At 39.3% G+C, this 22,806-nt stretch overlaps 3 protein-coding genes and 1 pseudogene across 4 annotated transcripts; 2 read left to right on the forward strand and 2 right to left on the reverse strand.

Moving 5' to 3' along the window:
* The first annotated feature begins 4,938 nt into the window (after window positions 1-4,938).
* LOC135643667 (glyoxylase I 4-like) lies at window positions 4,939-6,269 on the forward strand. The gene is made up of 3 exons (XM_065160934.1): window positions 4,939-5,238; window positions 5,358-5,463; window positions 5,835-6,269. Exons 1-3 carry the CDS (start codon window positions 5,084-5,086, stop codon window positions 6,111-6,113), a joined length of 540 nt encoding a protein of 179 aa, XP_065017006.1. The 5' UTR covers window positions 4,939-5,083; the 3' UTR covers window positions 6,114-6,269.
* Window positions 6,270-10,021: 3,752 nt separating this feature from the next.
* Window positions 10,022-13,674, forward strand: LOC135586296 (ABC transporter C family member 3-like; annotated as a pseudogene).
* Window positions 13,675-17,818: 4,144 nt separating this feature from the next.
* On the reverse strand, window positions 17,819-18,157 carry LOC103990299 (uncharacterized protein At1g15400-like). Its single transcript, XM_009409383.3, has one exon. It carries the CDS (start codon window positions 18,155-18,157, stop codon window positions 17,819-17,821), a length of 339 nt encoding a protein of 112 aa, XP_009407658.2.
* An 827-nt stretch (window positions 18,158-18,984) lies between these two features.
* Window positions 18,985-22,732, reverse strand: LOC103990298 (protein OVEREXPRESSOR OF CATIONIC PEROXIDASE 3). 2 transcript variants are annotated; one of them, XM_065158352.1, is made up of 5 exons: window positions 22,475-22,732; window positions 20,508-20,843; window positions 20,022-20,369; window positions 19,608-19,785; window positions 18,985-19,255 (listed from the first exon to the last, which is right to left on the reverse strand). In XM_065158352.1, the coding sequence occupies exons 1-4, from the start codon at window positions 22,703-22,705 to the stop codon at window positions 19,636-19,638; spliced, it is 1,065 nt and encodes a 354-aa protein (XP_065014424.1). In that variant the 5' UTR covers window positions 22,706-22,732; the 3' UTR covers window positions 18,985-19,255; window positions 19,608-19,635. The 2 variants fall into 2 exon arrangements, with proteins under 2 accessions (XP_065014424.1, XP_009407657.2); XM_009409382.3 differs by lacking the exon at window positions 18,985-19,255 and having other exon boundaries at window positions 19,466-19,785.
* Between the last annotated feature and the right edge of the window lie 74 nt (window positions 22,733-22,806).

Below are 22,806 nucleotides of genomic sequence, written 5' to 3' on the forward strand. Positions count from 1 at the left end.
AGCAGCGTGCCATTATGTCGACATGAACGCAGACGGGGAGACTTTCGAGTGCGGCGCTGACCCGAACCACTTTGCTCTTGTGGTGGTGGAGTGAGTTGGGGAAGGACAGACCTAAACCACCACCGGGGAGAGGGTGGAGGATGATGCAGGGATCGAAAGGTTTATGTGGCTGTCTCATAGTGAGAACGGGGAACAGTTGGATCTCAACTCATCAAAAGGTAGACACTTAAAAGGTCACCAAGCAGAAGAAAAAAGGTGGTAGGAAGACTGTGACTGTGTGATTGGAGAACAACTCAGACTGTGTGTGGATGTGAGACTGAGAGGGAGATAGAGAGTTCCATTGCAAGTTTGAGTGAGAATTCTCCATGAAAGGAGGAGAAAACAAGGAAAAAAAAAGAGTAGCTTTCTGAAGCTTTACTTAGTCTACTCCCAGGTACAGGACATGCTCTTGTGTTCTAGGTTTTGCCTTTTGTTGTTTCCTACCTCAAACACAGATTGGTTAGAACAATTAGTAATAGTTGCAAGTTGCAACAAGTCTTGTCATAGATTTAAGTACAATATAAACAGTTTATTATATGGATGTGGACTGAGCTCAATGCCATGAATAAAGATGTCAAGGTGATATGGGGTTTGGCTATATGCTTGGAAGCTTTAGAAGAAGATGCCTTTGCTGAGGGAGGATGAGAACAGTGGGCGCAGCACCAAACAAGTTGCAAGACAAGATGAAGTAAATATCAAAGCCATTTCCTGTTCATATCAAATACTTTTTTTTCTAAGCAAGTCTTTTGATCCTCAATATAAGAGATAAAAAAGGGGGTCTTTTGATGCTAAATTGAGTCTTGTATTCTGCATCAGGTGACAAGCAATTGGCCACAAAGAAGATACTGAACTCTCTGACAGGTCTTTTATATTTTGTTTTGTTTGAATCAGATCTGGATTCGAAGGAATCAACATGCAGATTGCGGAGAATTTTTTCTGATTTATTACAAGAACACTGTCATTGACTTTTGGTCAAATCATGGAAGAAATTTAGATTGTACTTTTCTTTCTTTCTTGCTATATTTGTTTCCTTGAATCATATAACAATCATACCATTATACATTACATGATATCAAAATTAATACCAATATTATCATTACCATTACCATTGTCATACAAATACCATCTCCATCTCATTACTATTACCCATTATAATTATCAATATCATAATTAAAAACATCACCATGGATCTTTGCTCACACCAGATTTCTGTGATTGCAATATTCTATCTCCAAATCCTGAGCTTTGCTTTTCAACACCACAAGTTCCTTTTGTGAAATGCCCCATTAGATGCTTAGAAACATGTTATGGAAAAGAGAGTGAAGAAGGAGTCCTCTCTTTCTTGGAGGAATCATCCATTGTTTAAGACTCTTTCTTGTATATGATCAATCAATCCTATCTTACCACAACAAATAGAGGCACTGTGTGCAGATTGAAAACAGTGAGAATTTTGCTTTTGATCAATTGCAACTTTCACAACTAGGAGGAACAAGTCATAGTTCATACAGAAAACAGTGTGCGACACCATGGATTGAGACTCCTATCCAAGTTTTCTTAGTTCCCGTTTCAGTGGATTTGGGCTCGGCTGACTCTCATTAATCGTGTATCAAACCAGTTTGATCTTTTTGACCAGTTCAATGTAACTTTGGATTGATGTAGACCAGTTCAAACTTGTTTGACTCATAATTAGATCTAACCAAATCGAAGTTATATCAGTTTAGGATGATTTCAAACTAATCTTATCAGAATAATATATTAGTTTGAATGGGTTACGATTGAATTAAGTCAAGTTTGAATCAATTAAGATCGATTCAATTAAGGTTCAGGTCAATTAAGGTATGATGTTGATAAATCATGAGTTTAATTATGATTCGTCAAGAGATAAGCCATCTACTTAGATTGGGTATACATGTTAGAACTCTATTAGTTATGACCTGCTTCAAATCATGTAACAAATAACATGCTCTAGATTGAATCTCTCATATGATATTTTTATTGCGATCAATCTTTATGAAGATATTTGATTGATAAATGTACATAATAGGAAGAATTGACGTAAGATATAAAATTGATATAATAAGAAGTGATACATGTTAATTGTGATGAGGCCATTATACTTTTGGAGGATATAGGGGACTGTTAGACATAAAAATTAGATAATTATTTCATTTGTTGGGAGAAAATGTATTTATGATGAGTGAGGGAGAAAATCCATTCTAATTGATAAAGCACCTCTATTTGTTAGTGGGAGTGTAATCCCTCAAAACCTTAAATTTGAAATAATTTTGAAATTAAATAGGAAATCAGGAATATTTCATCTCAAGAGGAATATTATTTTTTTAAACTAGATTTAATGATTAGAGAACTTTTAAACCTAAATAAAAATATTTAGGTTTAAAACTAAAAATATTTATATAGGATTAAGATAATATTCAGAAGACTTAGTGTAACACTATTTTTAGTTTTATCTATATCCTACATGTATGATTAAGGTATAATATTATATTTTACATTTTTATTACTATTATCAGTACTACCATGAAATGTATATAATCTTAAAATTAAAACATGTTAATTATTAAATAAAATAATAAATAGTATTTTTAACACTTGTATATATTTATATCATCAAATAAATGAAAACATAAATATAACATATCCAAAAAATTTGCAAAAAATATCTACAGTTCATTGTTTATATCAACGACATAGATTTACACGTCTCACTTTCCTACCCAATTACTTTGATAGGATATTAGTATCCTTACCTAAAAAATAGAGTACCTCACCTAAGTGAGGAAGGGAGAATGTGCAACCTCATGTACAGATATACACAATGACCTATGGATATTTTTTTTATATAAATTTTGGATTTGTTATATTTATATTTTTCTTTAGTTAGATATTATAATTATGTATAGATATTAAAAACCTAATGTATAGAGGAAACCTTATCATTTTATTTAATAAGTTATCTATTTTTTGTTGTATTCTTTATTATAATAACAATGAGGATAAAAATATAATATCCTATTTTAGTCATGTATATAGATATGGATGAAAATAAAAATAAAGTATTACATATATAGATATGGATGAAAATAAGAATAAAATATTACACTTGCTAATTTGAAAAATTTTTGGGAAGGTGAATAATTTCCAATCATTTAAAGATGATCAGAAATCTTACACATGGAATATCAAATGGATAACCATGAGATTATGTTTCCTCGGAACACGCTGGATACAATGCTGCAAATACTTTCTTGCCTTCTTAATTGACTTGGACCATAAATCCATGCAGAATGTTCTCTCTCGTGCAATTTGAGGTTGCGTTTCAATCACCGAGTTTGAAGAAAGGCTTTTGACTGTTCTTAACCTGCCAAGAAAGATTCATATATGAATGGTTGAGTTCCTCGGGAAGCTTGTTCTGATTTGGTGCTACAATAGCACAAATCAGACGTTAATGATCTGTCCATGAGACCACATCAGCCTAAATATTTTGTTGTCTAACAAATTATTTTAATTTGGCTTTTCAAAATGACATTTTATGGTTTATTTCTGAAATATCAAGGTAATTATTTCAAATCTCATTCATTCTAAGTTTAATTTATAGATTTAGAAAGAAAAAAATTAATTTATAGATCAATATTAGCAATAGTATTTTTATTAACTAGGAATTAATAGAAATACTATATTTCATTTCAATTTTATGAATCCTTACACTATGATATTAGTGATATGACGAGATATATGTTTTGTAAATGAAGAGGGTTATGACGAATGTGACGAAAAAGTGCTTAGAAACAATGAGGAAGAAGAGACATTTCATGACGAAAGCGATGGTAGAGACAAGATGGTAGGTGGGTTCCGTAGATTATGCCTAATATGATGGATCATATGAGAGGGAATAAAGATGAAGCCACTTCCTCTCCATGTGTGGGGAGGGCTCGACACCTAACATATGAGAAAGAGATAGGTGAAAATGATCGAACGATATCATAAGATATTTAGAGCACTTAAAAAAAAATCAAATTAGAAAACTAAAAATGGAGATGATTATAAAAAAATCATCCAAAATTTATGGTTTATTCTTGAACTATGAAGATAATTATTTAGTTTTACTTTATAGATTTTTTTGTGTGTTTATTTTTTCTATGAATTTTCAAAACAAAGAAAGATAAATACGGGCAAGGTATTAACCAGGAATTAATAGAAATACTATATTTCATTTCAATTTTATGGCTGTACATCTTCCGACCTTGCATTATTTCTTGATTGGGTTAATTAGCTCAATAACACATGAGATAAGATTGGACCGCGTACTCCATCAATGCACCTTAGTTCAAATATATTTGCATCTCATCTCACTCACCTACACCCAATCCAACAGCCTTTGATTTCAATATCTGAGCTCATTTTTTTTCCTAATAACACAAATTATTTCCTAATGACACAATTATACCCAATAACACAAATTATTTCCAATCAAGTACCCTAATCTTTTTTGGTCATTCTGTTTCTTATAAGATATATATATATATATATATATATATATATATATATATATATATATATATATATATATATATATAATCAAGGCTATAGTTTTTGTTTATTATTTTTAACATTTTTCATATATTTTTCTTACCTTCCTTGACATTATCAACCCTAATTATGTCATAAACTGTGGATAATGCAGCCAGCTCAGCATGCCAGACTATAAGGGAGAAGGGAGATCCTCAAGATAACATGAATCGAGTCGGATCCACGTGTCAAAAACAGGAAACCGGTCCACGTCAGGAGTGCCAGTTGGCTACCGATTGGAGGGCGACGGTGGACCGCACACGTATACGCCCCTTTTCTTTATATGGGGCACACGGTGGTCGGCCGTGGCTCATCCTCTGTTCCACCTCGTGCGCTCGCATCCCCGACTCTTCGCTCCTTCCGTTTTGCCTTCATCGTCTCTGTGGTTCTGCACTCGATCCTTCTTCTTCTTCTTCTTCTCTCTCTCTCTCTCTCTCTGTGATAGTTGAGGAGAACGATGTTGGGCGATAAAGGTGGTGCGCTGCCGCTGGCGTCCTTGAACCACATCTCCGTCGTCTGCAGATCTTTGGTGAGGTCACTCGATTTCTACCAGAACGTGCTCGGCTTCCTCCCCGTCCGTAGGCCCGGATCCTTTGATTTTGATGGCGCATGGCAAGTTGATTTCCTTGGTCTGATCACTATTGATGGCAACGTTTTCACTGAAGGAAAGGAGTTTGGGTTTGGGTGATAGGTGTTCCATGAACTGGTATTAATTTTCTTGTGATCTCTAGGTTGTTCAACTATGGAATTGGCATCCACCTACTGCAATCTGAAGACCCTGAGAACATGCCGAAGAAGAGGGAGATTAACCCCAAGGACAACCATATCTCCTTCCAGGTAACTCCAATCTCTTTTTCTTCATCGTATATGTCAAGTCGTATCATGTCACTTGGAAAAAGCGTGTGTATTGGAGGATTGAAGGTTAACAGAGCATAGAAGATGGACAGTAACACACCAAATCTGTCATCGAACGGGATGTTACTATAATACCATTTGCTGTACAATTCAACTACGATACGCACTTAAACTTTCTGTGTTCTGTACATCTTGATTTCGAGATCAACACAATCAAAATTTCTCTGTGGTATCGACATAGCGTGATGCTGTGTCACACACAGCCCACACAAGTGGTCGGTCCCTGATGCACTCGCAATCACCGTAGTCCCGTGCTGATCCTTCTTTTGTCTTGGATCTACGCTACAATACAGTGCGAGAGCTTGGCGTTGGTGGAGAAGCAGCTGAAGGAGATGGGCATACCTTACATTCAGAGCGGCGTAGAAGAGGGCGGGATCTACGTGGACCAGCTCTTCTTCCATGATCCGGACGGGTTCATGATCGAGATCTGCAACTGCGACAACCTCCCGGTGATCTCCCTCTCCGGCGAGCCCATAATGGCGTGCAAGAGGGTAAGCCTTCTTCCGCAACCACAGCAACAGCAACCACCACAACAGCAGCAGCAGCAGCAACACCAAGAGTCCTGCGCGTGAAGATTTCCGTCCAGTACGATTGCTTATCTTATTCTCGCTCCTTTTCTGTGTGTTTGGAGTCGTGCAGGCGTGATGTTGGCGACTTGCATGTATCGTCGCGATGTATGAACTATGAAGCCAGTTGTGAGTTTGTCATGTAACCTTCGTCGTTTTCCACCTTTCGTTTCTTTCCACGAGGTTGGCAGCATTCACAGGAATCTCGTGAGAGTCGCGTACACGCCCTGACCTAAACGAACAACTGGACGAACATGAGCCATGCGATGCTTACTAATAACACTGGCATTTCAACAAACAGTAGGCCCTCCGAATCATCACCTCAATCTTTCTCCCTCTGCGACCAAGCAGTTTGCCGCGTCTATACACGTATATATACTGCAGCAGATTTCCTGTGCCATTCCGTCCTCGAAGAGAAACCATCTTGGCAGATTAATCCCGAAAGATGCACTATTGTTTGATCCTGAGGAAGAGGACAACAATCCATGACGGGGAACAACAGTAGTGTCAACCCGAAATAGGAATCCAAACATCCTACGACATCTCAAATTCTTAAGGTCTCATGACACACCCTCCACCCACTTCCAAAAGCTTCAGTTCTACCTAAGCGACTTGTCATTGTCTGTTGCTGTCATCTTCTGACGATTGAAGGCATCAAACCTACGATCTCCATCACCAAAGCAGAAAGCAACCTGGAAGCCATCACAGGAAGAGAAGCGGGATCAAGACGCAGCAGCTGAACCATGTTTCTTGGGGACACAAACACTTCTCTTAGGCTCCACTACTGATTTGAAAGATAGTCGTCATTCATGCCATGCAAGTCACACACCTTCTGTTCTTTCACCATCTGTTTCAGAACACCACCTGCTTGTTCGACCTCATCTCTTCGTCAAGCTTTTTGCAGATGGAACAAAGCGAGGAAAAGTTTACAGCGAAGGACTGATTAATTCTAGCTTTTTTTGTCAAGAATAAACGCGGCTGTTGATCCATCATCAGCTGTGACGAAAGATAGATAGCAAATATGCACGTAAATTATGGGATTTATGCAAATCATTGGACCAATCGAATATCTAAATCAAGAGATATCAGCACTATAATCAAAGGACCTGATAAATCTATCATCTCCTTCAAAGATAAGGTGGTTCAGTAAGGAAGTGAATCATATCATATCATTCTTTTATCATCCCACTCTATAACTCGTGTAGAATATTATAATTTTATCAATAAGCTGTAAGTTTTTAATGATTTAGGATCGACTAACATCCTTAGTCACCATTTTAGATATGTTAACAATTTTATACTCAGTTAAGTTCATTGTATTTAGATTTTTATTTATTATTTTTATTAAGATCTTTTTTAATCTCTCCTTGTATCTTAAATAATTATAACAACAACAGTTTATAAATATCAAGAGTATTAAAATGATGATGAAATGATTATAGTCTATATTAATAAAAGCATATAGGAAGGATATGGTAGGAATCGAGACATGATCTTTCTAAGCCATCCTTTTAAGACCGTCTTTTTGGTGCTTTGGGAGCCAAAATGTTATCACATTTATCAGATCATATAAGTGGGACTTGGGAAGAAGTTATAACTCTATCATTTATCAAGTGGATGAGTTTCTTGAAAAGCTCATGTATTTTTGGGATTCCAAAAATGCTTTTTAGGTCGGATATATAATGATTGATTTTGCTGATAGCAAAGCTATACAGTGTTTTTTGAAGTATAATATAATCTGCTATAAGAGTTGCATGCTTAGCTCCATACCATTACTCTCCGTTCTTCTTCTCACTACTGATATCTCCGCTGTACTTCCATGTTTTGACATTCCGTGGTCTCTCTCTCTCTCTCTCTCTCTCTCGTTCTGTAGCTTCATCTCTCCCCGCATCGAAGGACCCGCGGGAACAGCGCGGGCCTCGAGGTTTGCTGAACCCTTGATAAGGCGGGAAAAATCCCCGACGATCTGACGTCCGCCGTCGGCCGTCCTGCTCTGCTATGATGTGATGGGACAACAGGTCAGGATCCAATGCCTGACAATTAGATGAGCAACAGGAGGGTTCGGCCGACGAGGAGACCCAGCCCAGCCCGATGGATCGTCGTGACGGACGTCTCTCACCCGTTACGACGGATACGCGAACCCGTTACGATCGGATGAAGGCCTGTTACGATGAAAGCCTAATGACTCAATGTGACAAAGACGGAGACTTGCTATAGCGAAGATGAAGACACGCTGCAGCAGGGACGAAGGCCCGCTATAGCGGAAGCCCCAAACCCGTGACAGTAAGAATGAACACTATAACGGTAGGCAAATAAGGCAGTTTGAGAATACTAGTCGGGAAATTCGACTCATGCCACAACGCTAGTTATAATGGAACATCGAACATAACATGCCAGAGGTGTACGAGTCGAAAAACCTGACTCATATTAAATATCCCATTATGACGAGCCTACCAAATGAGGTATACCCAAAATACGTAAATCAAATAATCAGATCAAATCGATCCCGATCGAACAAAAAGATCAAATGACATGCCATGAGCCCTCTTGTCAAAGTTTTGAAGCACATCTTCTAGGGGAGACGAATGATAGGGAATATGTTGACGTCAGCCTTAACTTGCCAACTGATTGTCACCAAGACATTGACATGGGTAAAGAAAAGCTTGCATCACCCTTTCCCAACTATGAACGATGGAGCGATAACCTATCACCCTCGACAGACTACGACTCGAAGAAAGGTAGTCTGGACCTGCCATCTGGAGTAGTAACCCTCGACGACAAAACCTGCTTGCCCCCTCCCTTATCGATTTGCATAGACGATCATCATCCGTTTATCCTTAGGAACCGTAAAGACTGACAAGTAATGCTCCTTCAATCGTCCTTCACTAACGATGCACCACAAGGAACTATACTGATTGATCATTTACATAAATGAGCCACAAGAGGATGTACGAGCCAGTCCCCACCAATCATTAGTCTCCCTCTGTCGGCTCCCCAAGCATAAAAGTCGATCCCCAAAATTTGAACAAAGGATCAAACTCGAATCCTCTACTGTTTCAACTCTATTAAAACTAATTTTACTATTGGATGGGTCAGTCGAAAAATCCTTCTTAATACTAATCTCTTGTGTAGGGTTCTTGACGAAATCAAAATATGCTTCAGAACAACCTTATGCCTTCGGGACGGAATGATCAATTCACAATCGATATCAAGATCACAACAAGGATGAAAGCAAACTTCAGAGATCCCCAAGAACATGAAACTTCCTATCAAGTCAGGGAGATGAAATTCTTATAAAAAATAATCAAGCTGAGGGAAAATGAGACTAATTGGCTGAGGAAATATGTCTACACTTCAGCCATGACAACCTTTATCGTATGGGGTGCACCTACTTTTGTTGCAGCTGTCGCTGTAACACCCTCTAGACTAATAGGTAGCTCTAAAATTGCAGTTGCAGTGATGAATGGAAGCTTCTCATGGGATTGCTGCTTGTTGAGGGTTGCTTGAGAAACTCCAAACTTGAGTGGTGAATTGAGGGTTGCTGCTTGTTGAACTGTTGGTTCCGGCAAATCTAGCTTGTTATCTTGATGATTAGGTGAAGTGCCGACACTATCAGGAAGTGTTAGTCTGTGCGAGACAGCTGCTTATGTTCCACAGTCGCCTTGAATACAGAGCAGAAAGATTCAAGACAACATTTTGTTCGGGAAGGAAATGGACCACGAGAAGGACGACAAGGTAGTCGAAGCAAAGACTTGAGTGGAGGACAGAAGCAAAGACTTCAGATTGCTCGTGCTTTGTACCGTGACGTTGCTGATATCTTCCTGTTTGATGATCCATTCGGTGCCGTCGACGCCCACACAGCATCTCATCTCTTTAAGGTGCTCATTAGCTTAAGAAAACAGTGATTCAATCTTTCCGTGTGCTTGCTCAACTTCTTCCGGTGCAAAGACGAGAAACGGTGGCCACGGGACCAGGTGGCCTCCCAGTTGGATTTGGCCTTCCGGGGGGCCGCGTGGCTCGCCACCGCTGCTTGTCTCGTTTGTGGATTCCCAAAGTCCCGGAGATTCCCGGCCTTTCTCAGGGTCTGGTGGGGTATCTATTTGTTCTAATCTTGTTCTTTCCTCGCTATAGACGTCTTCTGCCTCAGGAAGCATATTGTTATCCCGAGGAGCGTTTGGGTATTGGACGTTGGGTCCTTTCTATGCTCTCTGGTCCTCGGCTGTGCTGAGTTTTTGGGGAGCGGCCCGGCGGAGCAAGAAAGTGCCGACGCACAGGAGCCGCTTTTGAATGGTGGTGCTCATGGGTCGCGTGATGAGACTGTCTCTGCTACTTCTGGTGGTGCCTCTCTTTTCCGGAACGCCGGTTTTCTAAGCACACTCACCTTCTATTGGATGGGCCCTTTGCTTGCCGTCGGCCATAGGAAGACCTTGGACCTCGAAGACGTCCCCCAGCAGGACGAGCGCGACAGCGTCAATGGCGCCTTCCCCATCTTCAAGAGTAAACTTGTTTACTGCTCGAGCAGCAGCAGTTCCAGTTCCGGTGGTGCCATCACCACCTTCAAACTGGCCAAGGCGCTACTCCTTTCAACGTGGTAGCAGGTCTTGTTGACGGCCTTGTACGTGCTCTTATACATCATCGCTTCCTACGTCGGCCCCTACCTCATCGACTACTTAGTGCAGTACCTGAATGGCCGCCGGAAGTTTGCGAGTGAAGGCTACATGTTGGTCATGGCGTTCGTAGCGGCGAAGCTTATCGACTGCCTCTCTCAGAGGCACTGATTCTTCAGATTACAGCGGGCGGGATCAGTGTCTGGTCCTCCCCTGTGTCAGTGATTTGTCAGAAGGGCCTCACTCTGTCAAGCCGCTCGAAGCAGAGTCGTGCAAGCGTTGAAATCATCAATCTAATGAGTGTCGATGCGGACAGGGTTGGGCTCTTCAGTAGGTACATGCATGACCTGTGGATGGTCCCTGTGCAGGTCACCCTGACCTTGCTGATCTTGTATGCTACTCTGGGCATTGCTACGCTTGCTGGATTAACAGCCACTATAATTGTTACGCTGGCGAACCTTTCTCAGGGGAAGATGCAGGAAAGGTACCGATGGAGGGCAAAGACACAAGGATGAACGCGACTTCAGAGATCCTGAGGAACATGAGAGTTCTCAAGCTACAAGGCTGGGAGATGAAATTCTTATCCAAAATAATCAAGCTGCGGGAAAATGAGACTAATTGGCTGAAGAAATATGTCTACACTACAGCCATGACAAACCTTTATCTTCTGGGGTGCACCTACTTTTGTTGCGGCAGTCACCTTTGGGGTTTGTATAATTGTGGGGATACCATTGGAGTCAGGGAAGGTTCTGTCGGAGCTTGCAACTTTTAGAGTTGCAGGAGCCCATCTACATCCTCCCTGATGCGATCTCGATGATTGTTCAGACTAAAGTTTCTCTTGTTAGGATTTCATGTTTCCTCTGCCTTGAAGAATTGCAACCTGATGCAGTGCAGAGGTTGCCGAAAGGTAGCTCTGAAATTGCATTTGAAGTGACGAATGGAAGCTTTTCGTGGGATACCTCTTCAAAGACTCCAACCTTGAGGGATTTGAATTTTCAAGTTCTGCAAGGGATGAGAGTTGCGATTTGTGGAACTGTTGGTTCTGGCAAATCGAGCTTGTTTTCTTGCTTATTAGGTGAAGTGCCGAAACTATCAGGAAGTGTTAAGTCTGTGCGGGACAACTGCTTATGTTCCACAGTCGCCTTGGATACAGAGTGGTAAGATTCAAGACAACATTTTGTTCGGTAAGGAAATGGACCATGAGAAGTATGACAAGGTCCTTGAAGCTTGCTCTTTGAAGAATGGCTTGGAGATCCTGCCATTCGGAGACCAGACAATTATAGGGGAGAGAGGCATCTACTTGAGTGGAGGACAAAAGCAAAGAATTCAGATTGCTCGTGCTTTGTACCATGATGATGCTGATATCTTCCTGTTTGCTGATCCATTCAGTGCTGTCAATGCCCACGCAGGATCTCATCTCTTTAAGGTGCTCATTTCATCTTAATCATAATTGTCATTGAAATGGTGAAACATGAATGCCTCACTCACATTCTTAACAGGAATGCTTCAACCATAGTTCTGTCCTTGTGATTTTTACAAAGTGAAAAATCATGGAAAAAATATGTGAATATTAGTATTGGTTTATAATGCTTCCTCAAAAATGTCAAAAATATAATTTTAAGCATGTCTCTGTTGAGTAAATATCTCTCTTTCAAGCTGTTTCTATATGCCATTGATGCCTATTTTTATTGGCAACTTTTTCTGAAGTGATAATTCAATGTGTGTGCAAGATTGTTATGGACCGCAGATGCCTTTTGTGTTGAGGGGTCTGACTTGCATTTTCCCTGGAGGAATGAAGACTGGTATCGTTGGAAGAACAGGCAGTGGAAAGTCTACCCTGATACAGGTCCTTTTCCGGATAGTTGATCCTACCAACGGTCAGATACTTATTGATGGTGTTGACATTTCAACGGTAGAACTTCGTGAGCTAAGATCAAGATTAAGCATAATCCCACAGGATCCAACAATGTTTGATGGAACCATCCATAGCAACTTAGACCCACTTGAAGAGTACACAGATGCAGAAATATGGGAGGTGATTTATCTTTGATTCATCATTTTCTTTCAATTGTTAATTACGCAGACTCGTTAATCTAATGCAATAGAAATGCTTTAGGCCTTGGATTCCTGTCAGCTCAGGGAGGAAACAAGGAAGAAAGAATTAAAGCTCAACTCTGAAGGTTAAGTATCTTTGTTGGCTTAGTTTGTGATTTGAGTTATAATTATAGTAGGATAAAGGCATCTAGATCTTACTTGCAAGATTGGTTTGCAGAACAATGGAACCAGAAATAGGTTATCAAAATTGTCTTATGCAATCTGGCATATGAAATCTTATGCTCTAAAATTATTTGTGATGGTTGAGATTTAAAACTTTTCATAACTATTATCAAGGTTATTTTTCTACTTTCGGTTGGATCTTTTAGGACTTCAATTATTTATTTAATCATGGATTGCAGTGAATAAAAATGGAGAGAATTGGAGCATTGGTCAACGACAGCTTGTCTATTTGGGTAGGGTGATTCTGAAGATAAACAAGATTTTGGTTCTTGATGAAGCAACTGCTTCAGTGGATACTGCTACCAATAATCTGATTCAAAAGACACTGAGACAGCAGTTTTCGAAGTCGATGGTGATCACAATTGCACATTGGATAACTTCTGTTCTCGGTAGTGATATGGTTTTAGTTCTTGATGATGGTAAGTACAATGAAGTTTTTTGTTTCTTTTCTCTTTACCTCAAGATACATCAGTTCATCACCTCTAATGTAACCTTTTTCTTTTTCTCTGGTGACCAGGATTGATTGTGGAATATGACACACCAGCAAGATTGCTAGAGGACAAGTCTTCTTTGTTTGCAAAACTTGTCACAGAATACACCATGAGATCTAGTTCAGGTTTTGATCAACTAAATAACTGATACACTATCTCGCTGAGAATATTTTGGGTGCAAGAAGATGGTCAAGAACTGTAAGTAAAGATGTGTTGTTCCCTTTCTTTGATCCATCTGGCTATGTCATATAAACAGTAATGATCACATGTCCCATATAGCATTAGAATGAGCTAGATCTTTACTCATACTCGGAACTAGATTTTTCTGTTCTACTTATCAGTAAAACGACTGGCACATCACTAGTATCAGCACCTAATGTAGAATCTCTCTCCATCCTAGACTAGTCTTTGCTTGCTACACTAAAATGCAGATGTACTACGAAACTTGCATCAGCTATATAGCTCAAAAACTGTTATGTAATCAAGAGAAAGGAAGTAACACTTCTCTCAGTTGTTTAATAATAGGCTTCTATATCACTTTTATTTTTCCCCTTGAAGCTGCTATCTCACTTTATTCTATATGGCTTGAGCTCATACAGTTAAACCGATAAGTCTCTCCCTCTCTAAAAAAAGAAACCAGTAATAAGTGCAAGAAATATAGAAATGCATCTATCACTCCCAAAATCTGTTTGATGAATTGTTGGTTTTTGTTGACTAAACTTTGTATCCACAGTAGTAGTAGGGACACCTCAACTTCCACATTACCTCAGATAACATATTAGTGTGGTTCAGTCAATCTAAATAGGATTTTGCATGATTAACAGTTTTCTTCCATCTTTGAGCCTATATTAACTTTAAGCACACATCAAAACTGGCATGAAACTGAAACACAAGCTGACAGAGTTCGACCAGGTAGTATTGGAGGTTCTGCAGTAAAGAATAAAAGGATTATATATGTGTGTGTGTGTGTGTGTGTGTGTGTGTGTGTGTGTGTGTGTGTGTGGTAAAAAATCTCATTAGCAGAGATATTTCAGTGATCATGTTTGGTTGTTTTGGTCTACTTCTCAGAGCAAATATATCTTGCATCAACTGATAGAAATAAGCAAGAAGCTAAACCAGTTTAAGTAATGCACATAATAATGTTATAAAAGATAAAATTATAGACTATCCAAAATTTTGCTACGTAATTTTCACAATTAGTTTCATATGGCTCTTGGGATTTATCATGTATAGAATTGGTAAAAAAACATTTAGCTTCAAATAATCTGCAAAAAGAAGAGGAATGAATAAGAAGCAACTTACCGGAGAATCAAATTTACAGAAAGACAACCAATGTAGATCACAGAATTTGCTGAAAGAATTATACAGCATCAACAAAGAAAACCAGAAGAAATAGGAGCTCCCTTCAGTCCAAAGCAATATGAAGAGATAACATCTAGGAAATGATATTGTTTTGGTCTGAAAGCAGCTCCCATTTCTGCTGCTCTCAAGCCCTCAGAAAGCAGATGCAAGGAAGAGAAGAAAGCAGAATGGATGGAAGATGGGAAGGAACAAAGATGAACAACCATGCAGTCTCCGGTTGATATAATTACTTTGGCCTGTGGAGCTCTCCTTTTGTTTTCAACTTCATTTGGTACATTACTGATCTCTAGCTGCTCTTCCTTGTTTTAGCTGTACCACAATGGTTGTGGAATTTATGCATGGCAGGCCCAGTTTCTTCATTTAGGTTTCTTCTTTCAATGTTCATATGGTATGGTTTAATGGTTGCACCATGTTCTAGTTCATGAAGAAAAGAGGAGAGTGAAGAATATTTTTTCAGAATTTTTTTTAAGCTCTTTCTATTCTACTTTGGAGTAGAAATTAGAGGCTGGCATTCATAATGCATGGCATGTAATTAAGAATCATGCATCCTGAACAAGAAACCACCCATATTTGTCTCCCCTCTCTTATGTCAAGAAACATGAATGCTAGATTTTGCTATTAGCCAGAGCTCTCAAGTCTCTTTCTAGAGGGGGTGCATGTGTCAATCCACAGAGCATTTATGTTCTTTCCCTCACATTGTATGCTTAGTGTATTCTATTTTGGAAACCCATTCTACTTGGTGCAGAAGGGACTGCATCCTGTGTTTCTTGTGCTCCATCTGTGACAAGCTTTTTACTTTTTTTACATTGTTTTTCTCTTTCCTTTCTTCACAAGATTAACATAGCCTTCTTGTTTTATGCGGCTGTGAATCTGATTCCTTTCTTCTAACTTTTATGCCCTTCCATCTCTGAGGTTTGATCAGTAAAGTCGGTTTTAATTAGGTGTCTCACTGTCAAAGATGACTTACTCTTTAGTCGCAAAGTAGCAAACTTCTTATCGTCGTGCCAAAGTATGTCCTTTGTTTATACTCCTTAAAAATGTTTAATCATATAATTCCATGTGACTGCCACTGTTAATACTGCATCTTGCTGTGCATTAACCACTGTTGGTAAGTAAAACTATAAATCCTTGTTTAAAGCCCCACAGTGTGGTTACTATTAGCACTAAATGATTCCTGACTGCAAAAGCAAGCATCATACAAGCCACTTGGACCTTTTGTTGCACCTTAATGGAATTTTGGTTTGGGTTGCACTCCAAATTAATTGAATGGCTCATAGTAGATAGTGACCTTGGATCACAGGACCCAGGGAATATTGCTTGGTAGCTAATCTAGATTAAGACAGCATCATCATGTTTTGGATGACTGAAGTGGTTTCTTGGTTTATCAGAGTGTATTATGTTTTACTTAGATGAGTAGTCACAGTGATGCACACTTGATCATCAATTGTCTTACTTCTGATCTAAAACATAATCTTAAATAGTGCTTGTAATAATAGTTATTAATATTTGTCATAGTTACATAGATGGACCTTAAATATAATTTTTTTGCCATTAATATTATGATATATGTAAACTGCTTACAATGCAGGATCTTCAAAGCATCCATGCAGCCACCAAAACACATCATAACAAGAGAGTGAGATTGAGAATTACATTAAAATCATGTTATTTGATGGGGAGTTCTGCATCCTCCAATTGTTTGATGTTTTCTATCAATCTCCACCCAATGTTAAAAGAACTTGAGCTGATGAGTTGAAAGATGAAGCATTTTGATACTGACAATTGGTTGATAAGCAAATAAATAATATATTACTAGATTTGTTTCTTAATCATTTAATTTGTTCTCTTTTTGCAGACACATGTACATGCATATAACTAGCCTTATACAAAGAGTGATGATGTAGGAAAGCCAATTCACATGAAGAAACAACAAAACTGTTGAAGTTAATAGATATAGCACATAATTTTTTAAAGGAAAATAATAGGGGGTTCCCCCAATAGCATATAAATTTCTCTTGTGTAGAATTTTATATATATATATATATATATATATATATATATATATATATATATATATATATATATATATATATATATATATATATATATATATATATATATATATATATATATGTGTGTGTGTGTGTGTGTGTGTATGCATTATATGTATATATATATGTATGTACTTATAGGGTTCCCCCAATAACATATAAATTCCTCTTATGTAGAATTATATATATCAATTGAAAAGTAGATATTATTCGTATTGCATTGAATCTAAGATACGATAATAAATGATTAGTCAACGTACCCATCTATTTTTTATATCTGTAAAATAACAAATGATGCAGTAGTTGATCTTCTGGCAAAAGTATTATGGATCAGAAAATTGATTTCTGGACTAAAAGAAAAAAGCTAAAATGATGGTATAATTTGGAACAAATCAAAAGGCGTAGAAATTCTATTATTTTATAGAGTCGGCATCACAGTTTCCAAAGATGATTTAGTCCAACTAATACGCAGTGTCCATCAAGGAAACAGTCAACGATGGGCGGCTCAACATTACTGATCGCAGGATGTGGCACATATGATCACGTTGTGGTCACATCTATTTCATTCATTCTTTTATCTGCTGAATTCAATTCTCTGTAGCAAAAGAATAAAAGGGTTGTTAATAATCGGTGAATTCAGACAAAGTTATAGACACAGAAGAAAGAGAGAACCCAACATCTCATCTATGTTTCCTTTGGCTTCAGGATTCAGAGGATGAACTGCAAGGAAGAAAAGAGTCTAATTCCTATTTGCTTATCTCAATGACTCTCGATTTCAGGGTGACACAGACTGCAACCTTTGTCATCTGTACAGAATTAATCGGCCTTGGAACAACAATTACATGACAAAATACTATTGTCTGTTGACAAAGAAGAAGAAGAAGCAGCAGCAGCATGAAGGTTGGTCATGGTGGCCGCCAGGCTCACTGGCTTCTTGGCTTCGACGGCCTTGCCGATCCGCGCTTGCCGAAGAATCCACAGCAAAGGCAACGAGGGACCTTAGGAGATGGCGGGTCGACGTTCGGCGGGAGGACACCTGCACGGAAGGCGTGCCTGCCGTCGCCGGTGCTGCGGTTGCGTCCCATCGTTCGGCGGGTCGACCCCACGCTCTTCGAGTGCTTCAGTTCCCTGATTTCTTCGGCTCCTTCCTCCTCCTCCTCCTCCTTTTCCTTCTTCTTCTCGGAGAACAACTTCTCATCCCACACCAGCCCTGATGAACCTGACCTCCTGAACGTCGTCGCAGATCTTTGTAGCTCTGCCATCCTCCCTCCCTCTCTCTCTCTCTCTCTCTCTCTCTCAATCGATCTCTCGCTAATAAATAGGAGGAGGCCGGAGAAGGAAACGGCGGATGATGAAGGAGAAGATGAAGAGATCCATGGAAACGGTGCAATCTGATGCTGTCATGGAGGATTTTACGTATCATATTAATGTAGCGATTGACGTGACTTCCTTTGGTTGACCTCCTTGTGATTGGCAACCCCGGCTTTCCTTTGGCCAATGGCGGACCCTGCAACGACCCACTCCAACATGGATCCGCCGTCCAAAGTAGAAGAAGAGTGTTCTTCGTTATTAGATGAGACATATTTTAAGTTAGATAGAGGGGATAAGCATTCTTGGGTAGGTTCCTATAGGATATGCATGAAGACAAGATCCACTTGCCGACCAAGCAATCTTGCTGCATCACTTGGCCTAATTGTCTTGGTTGGTGTGCTAAAGAAGGAAAACTTGTCATGACATGAAGAATTCTCTTAGTGTCCAAAGTAACATAATGGTCCCCTTCATGTTGCAATAGTTTTAGGGCACTGACTTCACAAGAGGCCAAGAGTCAATCCTGTGAAGGTAAAGGGCAGACCATATCTGAAACCTAACTCCCTTTCTCAGAATCAGAGGGAAGAAGAAAAGAAAAGGCCATCGATCAACACACTTATATGTACATTGAAATGAGCTAATTTTCTTTGTTTATAGATTCCCTGAGAACGAATGGACACTTTGGGACTTGGACTAGTCAAGTTCAGATGGGAGGAGAATGGATTGAATATTGCACAAGCAGGAAAAGGATCAGATCAAAGCTGACAATATGAAGCACAACTTGACATTCAAAGTTGGGTTTGAATATTTGACTCGTTGAATTATTCATCTGGCAATAAATAACATTGGAAAGGATGCATCATCCACCCAAAGAAAGCAGCAGGATCAGGCAAATTATTCCACCAGATCCTTGTAAATGTGTCTGCTACAACTTATTTCATTTGCTGAGCTGATTATGGTAATTGAAAAAGAGAGACCTTTTCCTCCCACTTCACCACCATGCATGTTAGTAGGACAAGAACCAGATCCCTTTTGACAATCTCTGAATAAGCCTACAGAGACGATAAATTTTCTCAAGGAGCTTCAAAATACACATGCAAATTCCTGTACTAAAAACTATAGCAGGAAGCAGATATGCAAGAATGTTTAGAGAATGGAGCATGTTAACCAAGCTTAGCCCTTGATTCAACTGCATTTAATTGAACTTCAAGATCTTAATCCATCATTTAAGGCAAAAAAATGCAATATAAATAAACTAAAAATGCAAAACAAGCTTCTCAAAGCATTGCGTGCTTGAAAGAAACAGATATACAGGCCCTGCAAAAGTTTGTGAACAGCTACTCTAGGAACTTGGACTCTTAAAGAGCTAATGAGCAGTATTAACAGGTTTCAGAGGAAAGTTACATAAAGTTTCCTGGAGTAGAACTTCTGATCAACCAGCGGAGCTGGTCCCAGGCGAAGACCGCCGATATGGAGCACGATGATCAGGAATTCCATCCTCGAGTCGCTTCTCTTCAAACCACTTCAGCACTCTCTTCCATGGAAGATTTGTTACATGTACTATACTGCTGATCATTGCATTCTGTATTGCATAGCACAGAAACCAATTAGCGATAAGACAGTAATACCAAGATGTACCGATCCTAATCGTCATGCCTGTTTACAGATTGGATGCCTAAGTGAACCGAAAAAGAGGAGAATTTCAGCATTATAGTTTGGTGACAAGCTTCCAACTACAAAGGGCTACCTAAGTTATTTCGCGTGATACTGTCTACATTGAATGTCTTAAATACAAAGGTATTTTAGCAAGTTACTCACAGTCGGACGTTTTGTTCGCGAGTAAACTCTTTCTAATGTTTCGATATGCACTTTCTTCAGTCTCTTCTGTGCCAACCACCTTGTTCGCATTACGTGAACAGGAAGTTCTTTAGCGGGCTTGCTTTGTACATCATCCGTCGCTATAGCAGGAGGAGATTCCAACAGCTTGCTTTCTGGTTCAGGTGTATGTGTGGTGTCACCCATTAAGGACTCGCTTGAAGGTTCATTTGTCTGTTTGATTTCATCAGGTAAAGAAGCAGACATAAGCAAAAGATTTGGAGGTGGATCACGAAGCAATTCGAGGACAAAAGCCCTTTCTAGCCCAAGTTCTGCAGCAAGACTTTTAATCTGCAAAGAAAAATACCGTGATAAACGATGAAATAATGAGTATCTTGGAACCATATTAACTATTGTTTAGACAAAATCTTCATTGCATGCGATCTTATGCTATTCATAATAAATTGGTATTCATAGTAAGACACTTACGCTAGTTTTACGCCTACCAATCTTTAAAGCACGTGCCAGTCTCCGCATCTGCCAATTCTTAAGCTTTGGTCTTCTGTCTTCATACTCATCATCCTCATCACTGCCCAAATGACCAGAACTTGGTGAAATTCCAGAAATATCATCATTATCTTCAACCCCTAGTGCTTCCTCTAACTCTAGTTCTAGCCTAGCCAAATCTTCTTCACTTATGTCATCATCAACATCATCACTCAGAACGTTATCATTTTTCAAATCTTCCTCCAGTTGGCTGAAAAGTGCCTCAAAAGCATCTTCATCAATATCATCTCCAGCCCAATCATTATTTTGCTCTGTTGACTGACAATAAATTTCCGTCAATATGAGAAGTTCAAACATACATAACTTGCTCATGCATATTACCCAATTTACGCCACTGGTCCTTCAATAGAAACATAAACTTTGGCTGAATAGCATGAAACGAAAAAAAAAAAAAATCTTAACAAAAATCCATGGTGGTGCATGTCAAAATCCCATGAAGCCAAAGAATGAAGACTTAACATCAATAACAAAAACACAGTTCATTGATCCTTACTGCTGCAGCTCAACCAGATGGATGTCTTTTGCAAATTAATTGTAAATGACATGATTATAAAAGTAATTACTAATATAGATGTCTAAAAAACAAAAAACAATGTTTGCGCATAGAAACAGTAGAAATAACTATGTGATTTTGGTCGATGAGCATAAGATCCATATACCAGATGAATTCTTTGGAACAAAGAAATTTCAAGAAAAAGTATCCAATGCCCAAAATAAGCAGATAAAGATAGAAAACCAATCTGACATATGCGACATTTTCAGAGCTCGGTCTAGCACTTACAAGGTCTTCCAAAATGAAGCAAGGAAACAAGTGGTGCAAGTGGGGGCTCACCAGTAACTTAATTGATTGTTGGACATGAAGAGGATTTGCTAAGATTTGAGTGCATAAACAGCTATATGTGATCATATCATTAATTATTCCATTTCACCTTCTCTACAACTACCTACATGTAATTTGGGAGTGATTCCTTTGTTCAATGAACTCTTTCCCACATTTCTATGAGATTTCACCTTATCCTTGGGTGTTTAATCCAATTTTCTGTCATTCTCTTTTTTCATTTATCTGTCTCTTGTGACCAATTATGGTTGTACCTTCTTAACTGTAAACCTGATGGAGAAATGAGAAGCAAAAAAGTAAATGAACTTTGGATGGTGCTAGACTCAGAAGATGTAAATAACACGGATGCTAATTGAAGATCCCCCAAGGAGAAAATTCTTGCATTGCATGGTTGCAAAGATATGGGTGGAGATTACTTTTAGTACAAATGCCTTTATGAATAATGATTGCCAAAGCATAGAATCTAACACGAGGAGTTCAAAGTGGAAGAGAATGTCTGTCACTGTGCTTCGATAAACACCTTATCATTCTAAAAGAGTTGTGAAAGAACGAATTTACGTAGCAATCCCTGAATACACTACAATCTCAGGTCCTTCGGATGAAATCCCACTTACCAAATGGAACCCATGAGAGCATCCTTCTCGTTTGATATTTCCAGACCTCGTTACATGCTTCAAAGTGTCCAACACTTCAACATCCGAATAATCCAACAACGGGACAACTCCCAGAATTCAACAACCAAAATTCAAGTACCATAACTTACTTAATTATCTTATGATACAAGGAAAAGCTGAAACCCTTCTCGGCCATGTACAAGCGTATCAGGTACATCAGTTATAACATTATTCTATCTGAACTCTAAATGGTTTCCAACACTTCGGGATGGTAACATAAGTAGAATAAAGATCCAATTTTTGTGTTCCGAGGGGTTGAATTGTGTTGTGCCTAAGTTTACCAAGGCGCAAAAACTTGAAAAATCCAAGCAAAATAATACTTCGAAGAAGCACGTCAAGAGCCGGCGATTCCGAGCCGGAAGGGGAGGAAACCGTACCTTACGCCTGGGAGGACCTTCCTTAGTTTTGGCGAGCCCCGAGCTGCTCTTCCTGCGCCGAGAGAAGGCGACGAGGGATTGGAAGGAGCGGCGCGGGCGCGGAGGTACAGCCGATGAGGGGAGCTGCTCCGAGGAGCCAACCAGGAGAGGCAGCCTGCTCGTCGTTCTGCATCGGAGGGCTGCCGACGAGACCCCCAAGGCCATGGCGGGCGTCGAAGCGGATGCCGCCATGACCGCCCGAGCGAGCAAAATTATCTCCGCGACCTTTTTATCGCCGGGATTCCTTTGGAAGAGGCCGACGTGGGCGTTAGGCCCAATAAGCCGGTCCGACC

Source organism: Musa acuminata, chromosome BXJ3-7, assembly GCF_036884655.1.
Source record: "Musa acuminata AAA Group cultivar baxijiao chromosome BXJ3-7, Cavendish_Baxijiao_AAA, whole genome shotgun sequence".
Taxonomy (NCBI): Eukaryota; Viridiplantae; Streptophyta; class Magnoliopsida; order Zingiberales; family Musaceae; genus Musa; species Musa acuminata.

What these genes read in the sequence shown, in the direction of transcription:
- LOC103990299 (XM_009409383.3), bottom strand. Translation starts at nt 18,157, where the DNA reads ATGGCAGAGCTACAAAGATCTGCGACGACGTTCAGGAGGTCAGGTTCA.
- LOC103990298 (XM_065158352.1), bottom strand. Translation starts at nt 22,705, where the DNA reads ATGGCGGCATCCGCTTCGACGCCCGCCATGGCCTTGGGGGTCTCGTCG. An exon ending in TTGGTAGGCGTAAAACTAGC is followed by an intron (nt 20,370 to 20,507) that starts GTAAGTGTCTTA and finishes TTTTCTTTGCAG; the next exon opens with ATTAAAAGTCTTGCTGCAGA. An exon ending in CGCGAACAAAACGTCCGACT is followed by an intron (nt 19,786 to 20,021) that starts GTGAGTAACTTG and finishes TATGCAATACAG; the next exon opens with AATGCAATGATCAGCAGTAT.
- LOC135643667 (XM_065160934.1), top strand. Translation starts at nt 5,084, where the DNA reads ATGTTGGGCGATAAAGGTGGTGCGCTGCCGCTGGCGTCCTTGAACCAC. An exon ending in TTTGATTTTGATGGCGCATG is followed by an intron (nt 5,239 to 5,357) that starts GCAAGTTGATTT and finishes TGTGATCTCTAG; the next exon opens with GTTGTTCAACTATGGAATTG. An exon ending in ACAACCATATCTCCTTCCAG is followed by an intron (nt 5,464 to 5,834) that starts GTAACTCCAATC and finishes GCTACAATACAG; the next exon opens with TGCGAGAGCTTGGCGTTGGT.